The sequence below is a fragment of the Myxine glutinosa genome, chromosome 2, assembly GCF_964187855.1.
Source record: "Myxine glutinosa chromosome 2, kmMyxGlut1.1, whole genome shotgun sequence".
In the NCBI taxonomy this organism is placed as follows: Eukaryota; Metazoa; Chordata; class Myxini; order Myxiniformes; family Myxinidae; genus Myxine; species Myxine glutinosa.
This window is the reverse complement of record NC_136262.1, coordinates 205,942,086-205,948,598: the sequence shown is the minus strand read 5'-3', so window position 1 is coordinate 205,948,598 and position 6,513 is coordinate 205,942,086. Positions and strand designations below refer to the sequence as shown.

The 6,513-nt window shown below is 42.5% G+C and overlaps 1 protein-coding gene across 1 annotated transcript in view; it reads right to left on the bottom strand.

The window, feature by feature from the left end:
- Window positions 1-2,941: 2,941 nt before the first annotated feature.
- The window catches only part of LOC137420910 (PDZ domain-containing protein 8), a 53,606-nt gene continuing 50,034 nt past the window's right edge, over window positions 2,942-6,513 (bottom strand). Inside the window, exon 7 of the mRNA XM_078772190.1 lies at window positions 2,942-5,051. Within this exon, the coding sequence (XP_078628316.1) occupies window positions 4,557-5,051 (495 nt within the window). The 3' untranslated portion in view covers window positions 2,942-4,556. The remainder of the gene's footprint in view (window positions 5,052-6,513) is intronic.

The following is a 6,513-nucleotide window of genomic DNA, read 5'->3' as shown; positions in this document are numbered from 1 at the left end:
TACTTTTCGTCACTCGGCGAAGTACACTTTGTTTTAAGCTTTCAGAAGCTGAAGCCTTGGTATTTATTGCTTTATATGATACTGATGGGCTGCTGATCGGTTTCACTTCGTTGTAATCACAGTATATGGAAGAAATTATGGTAAACCCCCCCGATGAGGTTAGCGTACACCGCGATCGACGACACCGGCACAAATGCATGTTCAGGATTGTCCACTCAGGGGACGGCTTGCTGTCGCCTTCGACTGTCCAATCAGCGGACGGCTTGCTTCGCCTTCACCCAGCAGACGCCAATAAGATGGCGTCGCATCGGCAGTTAATCGGATGCTTTTGGGCCCCAACGTCGGCTAATTCAGATTTTTCGAGTATGGCTGTACGTGATAAACAAAGAGTGCGGTTCGTAGATCGTAAATCCATTAGTGCCGTGGGCATCGGGTCACTGGGTGCGGCGTAAAAGGGATAACAAAGTCGAGCCCTTACGCTATTATTATCATATCGATAACTTACTAATGCAGGCTACATGTTGTCGTGTAATTAACTAGAGGGGGTGTTCTTTATTACAAAACCACAACAATATATATATATATATATATATGTATATATATATATATATATATGTGTGTGTGTGTGTGTGTGTGTGTGTGAATGTGTGTGTGAATATATGTGTGTATGTGTGAATGTTGTGTGGATGTTTGCGTGTATCGTTGGTTGATAACTCCATATGCAGGTTTCAGGAGGTGGAACTGAGTCCTCTAAGCAGGACTCAAAGTGTGTGTGTGTGTGTGTTTCTTAGTATTTTCTTCTTTCTCTCTTAATGCTTAAAAAAAAAAAAGACAATGAAAGCAGCAACTGCTTCTGTGCGTTTCGATTATCAATTTGTAGTTTTACCCCTTTCCCCTTCCATTTTGGACTTCGCACCCCCACCCCCTTGATGGTTTGTGACTTACTAGAATCAGACTCTCAGTTTTGTCAGTCACCTTTGTGGTTCGATTACAAGGCTCTGAAGGAAAACAAACAAAAGAGGAAAATAAACGTGAATCAATCTGTCAATGGAACCTGATAAAGTCAATATGCGTACACGCTTATCACACTCTCAGCTATGCCTGTACCGCTTGTGTTCTAGCGAGGGAAGGGTATTCCAACATGGCAGCTGCTTGTCCTGAGAGCATGTGCTGCAGCTGCGCTCCTGTTGTATAATATACACCTCGGTGAACACGCCTCAGCACGTGTGAGGCCGAGCTTGGTTTGCACGTCCCTAACGCTGCCTCTGGATATAGAAGCAAGGCCGCGAGCTTGCAATATGCACGTGTCACACCCGTTAGCCTCATGATAGTCACGACAAATTCACACTATGTTAAAATATCTGTTCTTTACATAAAATTTTGACCCAATATTTTTTGAAACTGAATGTTCATCAAATAAAAATACTCCACTTTTAGTGACATGTATTTTAGTTCTATTTTCGAGATTTAATGACTACAGTAATCTCACCAACAGCTGAAAATTATGAAGTTAACAATTGTTTAGGAAAACGCAATAAACGTGTTAATGTGTGAAGAAATCTTTCCTCAGCAAACATTAAAATTGTTCTAGTATTAGTTTGCTGTAAGTTTGTAGGTAGATGATTGAATAGCTGACAGGATTGTTCTGTGATGACGAGATGCGAGGTTGCTGATATGAAAAGCACCAAATTTTGAACTGTAGGTGTGGTGAGAAATAGTAATTTTAACGTGGACACTGACTTTATGATGTTTGATTCACCAGCAAGTAATATACGGTCGGGCCACCAAAAAAATCTGTTTAGGTGGCCCGACGGACCACAAAAAAAAGTTAAGCATGACGCTTGCTGAGCGGTGTTGGCCTAACGGTTAAGGTGGCTGGCTTAAGATCTTAGGGGTTTTTTTTTTTTTGGGGGGGGATACAAGATCGAGGCTCATGTAAGAGCTAACTAACATCAATCACAAAAAAAAACCGACACACAAAACATACAATAAAGGGAGTGGGAGACAAGATCGGGAGAGAGAGGGAAGCACACAAGTACAACAGCAGAGAACAGGGACATCGGGAGATCTGTGGGAGGGAGAGGGCTTGGGGGGAGGAGGCAAGGGAAGGCGGGGGGTGGGGGAGAGGAGGAGAGGTATAAAACACATGGACACTGCTAGAACTTCCAGGAAAGAAAGAAGTCGGTATTTCAAAACAAGTGGATCTGGGGTGAATTAACGGGGGTAGAAGAGATCAAGGTTTTGGATGGGGGAGGATACACTACTCACAATAAGTTAGGGATATTGGCAGGTTCTTCGGTGTGGTTGATTTTGTGTATTAATTATGTTGAAAAATGTTGTTGGTCCTAATTCTATGGTTATTAATGTGTGAAAAAACACAGCATTGTTGATTTCAATACCATAAGCCTAACCCCTATAAAAAAAATATAAACTCACTCCCACAATATCCCTAACTTATTGTGAGTAGTGTAAGAGATGGTGGTGAACATGGTGGTTTTAAAGACCTGGAGGGAGGAGTGGGATTCAAGAGAGTGAGGGAGTTTGTTCCAGAGGCGGGAGTAAAGAGGAATGAAAGATTGAAGGTGAGCAGAGGGTCTCGATTTTGGCAATTTCACCAGAAGAGGTTGAATCAAACTCCTGTCATTCTGTTGAATCAACACCAGGCAGGATGACTCAGCCTGAAATCCTTCCGAGGTCGGCAAAATGAGTACCAGCTAGCTGGTAAGGGGGTGTTCGATCAGCGGCACAAGCGCATCCCCAGAAAAATGATGCAGCAAAGCAGCCTGTCAACATTATTCATGCTTGGCAGTCATAGTCTCCTCCATTTGGATGAGTGATGATAAAGTGGTTCTGTGCCAGGCGGACCTGCCAACTTTACATTGAAGAAAACGTTTGTCCCCTACCTTCCCCCACCCTCCTCTCCCCAGAAATCAACAAAATGGAACAACAATCATAAAGTTTATTTCATTTAATAAAAACTATAGCATAGCCTTGTGCTCAAGAACTTGCATGAAATGCTATGAAGCTATAATTTTCTCGCATGACATGTGTAACCACGCAAACAAAAACCAACTAAAGATGTCTGACATCAGGCCCTGACCCCTAAAATTCTAAGAACTCCTCTTTCTCCAAAACCCCTCGCACAACCCCCCAAAAGGAAACATTCCAAGTACCCAAAGAACAACAAGAAGTGCTCGTTGACTACACAAGTCAATATCTATTACCTGGCACTGGAATGTGTATTCACACCCTTTACCTTGTCTCGTTGTAAATGAGGGGTGCTATAACGTTAGTAATTGAAATTGGTTTTCATAATTGTTTCCGAGTCTTGACTGGCAACTGTATGGTGAGTTCAAGCCTCGTTGAAACTAGTTCAGAACTTTCCTGTGCCAGAATCTGGTTTGTTCCTCAGTAGCAAGAAAAGATTAACAAGGAAGCAAGGACACTACCTTAAAGTGCAGTAAAAAATAACACGTGATGCACAGGATTTAGTGTGTGGCAGTACAGAGTAACGACCGTTTATGTGACCAGTTCAGTTGTCAGACCCAAAAAAGCCTCCATCACGAGCAATGGTCTCGCAAGCTCGTTGTTGGTTTGGTTTTGGGCACGACTGAGTGGAGAGACGAGCACGAGCAAGCATGTGGTGAAACACCCCTATTTAGGAGAGGTGCTAACTTGTTCCATACAGCGACACACACACACACACACACACACACACACACACACACACACACACACACACACACACACACACTAAACAGGGACGCACTAGTCGTCATCATCAAATATTCGCGCATAAATATTTAATTTTTTAAATGATGCTTTCATTGTGAACTATCCTGACTTTTGACTTGTTTGTGCGTTTTGACAACCGCACAAACAAGTGACATCTCTTCGCAATCAGAAAGCACGTGTTAAAACATGATGAACAAACTACAGTATTAAAAATAAATAGAGCAACAGGAAAAGTTTACATGCTGTGCATGATTAAAGTTCACCAAAGGAGGGGAAAAACAGTAGCAGGCCAAAGTCCAAAATGGAAGTACTATAGTCGTATGGTGGATGAGGGTAGAACTGGCCAAATAAAGTGGGTTAATCTATTTATTTCTACTTTGCAAGGAGGTCCTTACTTTTCAGGGTGGATATACAGCGATGCATAACACAAACAAACCAAAATATAAACTCATACATGCAATCAGAACGCAAGGCCACAATCACAAAGCTTTTTAAAATTTGAGCAATTACAGTCGGGCTCATCCAAATGTCAAATGGAAGTGTATTATTATAAAACAAACGTGTCTAATTTCCTCTTCTGCAACAGAATCGTGCAACATGGCTTTGTCAGATGCCATGCAGCTGCTTATCTCATCTGTTCTGCAAACTGCTCATTTACACATGTATCACATGCGGCTTGACATTCCAGCCTTTGGTACGGTCACAATAATACTGCTGGCTTTTGTGACGTCACCGTGACGACTCAGCCTCGTGGGTGACATCATCATGACGACTCAGCTTCGTGTTTGGCGTCACCATGACATCCCATAAATGTGCTTATGTCAGCCAGAATGGATGTTTGGTGGATCATCTGAACTCATCTCCCCTATTTTGTCCACAGACAGAATGCCCGCCACATCAAGCGATTTGTCTTCCATTGCTTCAGGGATTTGCCTCTCATCTGATTGATATGGAAGACCCAAATCTTTCTGCTCTGGCTGCAGGCTGCTGCTGGGGCCTGGCCGTGACTCAATGCCATGACCCGGCTCGCTGTCGGGACATGGCCATGGCTCGCTGCCGGGACAAGCCCTCGGCTCTTTGCCGTGATCAGGCTCGTTGTCAGGACCGGGCCATGGCTCGGTGCTGGGATCGGTCTCATTGCCTTGATCAGGCTTGTTACCGGGATTGGGCCGGGGCTCATTGCTGGGATCAGCCTCGTTGTCGGGATTGGATTGCAGGTTGTTGCCGATATCTGGCTGCATTTGTGGAATTCCCTCAATTCCCTGGTCACCTTCCTCCAGGCCCGCACGGTAGTGAATGGACAGCAATGTCAATGCCTTGGGAGAACAATAAATATGTTATTCATATGACTTGAATGTACACCAAGGAAAGATTTAAACTAAATACATTAGTGTTACATTTTGTAGCCCGGCCAAGATTCATACCAAGGTTACTCATATAATAGGAATATCTCATCTAAACCAATACGATTTAATAAAATAAAAAAATAAAAAAATTCCTTCATTGAATGTGATGGAATGAAATAACAATGAAAAAAAAAAAAAGAAGGAAATTCATAATATAAAGTTATTCCTTACCAGCAAACTTACTTTCTAGCAAAATAGTAAGTGAAATGTATATTCAAGATGAGGTGATTACCTGCCCCCTGCAGGTTTAGGGGTTGCACCAACCACTGAAATGTGCTCCACACATCAAAGTTGAATCAATCCATGTGAAACTAGAGTTCACAGAACACCTTGCCCAATGCAGTGTTGAGAAAAATAACATGGGAAGTCTTTTAAACTCTAGCTTTGTGTTTCCGAGCATGGTCCAAGTTTGTTTTGTTTGTGAACCTTGCATAGCAGGCGTGATGGCAACCACAGAGCGCTACGTGCCACCATATTTGTCAGAATGCACAATCTCAAATAGTTATTCTGCCCTCAGGACATGACAGCATGAATGCTGATTCTAGTTTTCCTCAGATACGCAGCCCTCAGGGCATGAATATTTTTTCCAAGTCCTGCTAAATGGAAGGTTTTTGAAAGCGACAAAAGGCGTTACCTCTGTGCCCATTTGACTCACTTGGTTTGTTCCGTTTTTTGTTTATAGCGTCTTGTTCCGTGTTACGTCTTGTTACAAAATAAATCCTTTAAAAGGTAAGAAAACGTGTTTGAGGGATCCGTTTCCATGTGCGTTTGCTGCCGACGTTTTCGGCCCAATTGAACAATCCTTGGGGAACGGTAAAGTTGTATATGATAATTGAGCACATTGCAATAAAAGATCTTTCGGTCCATCTTACGAGACTGAAGGTCTTGGCAATGAGGTTTCTGTCTTACCGGGAGCCTCATATGTGAAAATATAACACATTCTAAGTGCAAATTAATAAAATAAACATGGTCTGAAAACAAAATGAAGACCTAGTCTTGTCGATCTGCATCGGCAGACCAATGGACAAAATCATCAGGACATTGATTCAGGTTTGCTGTCCGCCATGGAAAGAAAGTAGAAGCTGCTCTGATGAAGGGTTGATGCCTGAAACATCAGCTTCTCCCTGCTTCCCATGGTAAATAGCATACTTCAATCAATGTCCAAATGATTTCCTTCATGGTCTGAAAACAATTTTATCCAACTGCTCAGTTGCTTCAGATGTCAGAATTTAGCATGTGCTGCCCTTAAATGGAGTTATTGTTTTCCATTTTATAATCATGCTCAAGTATGATATCACATCACTGAGCAGAAACAAAAAATGGATTTCATGCAGATGCAGCATACAAGGACTCTCTGTCGCTCAATGGTGGC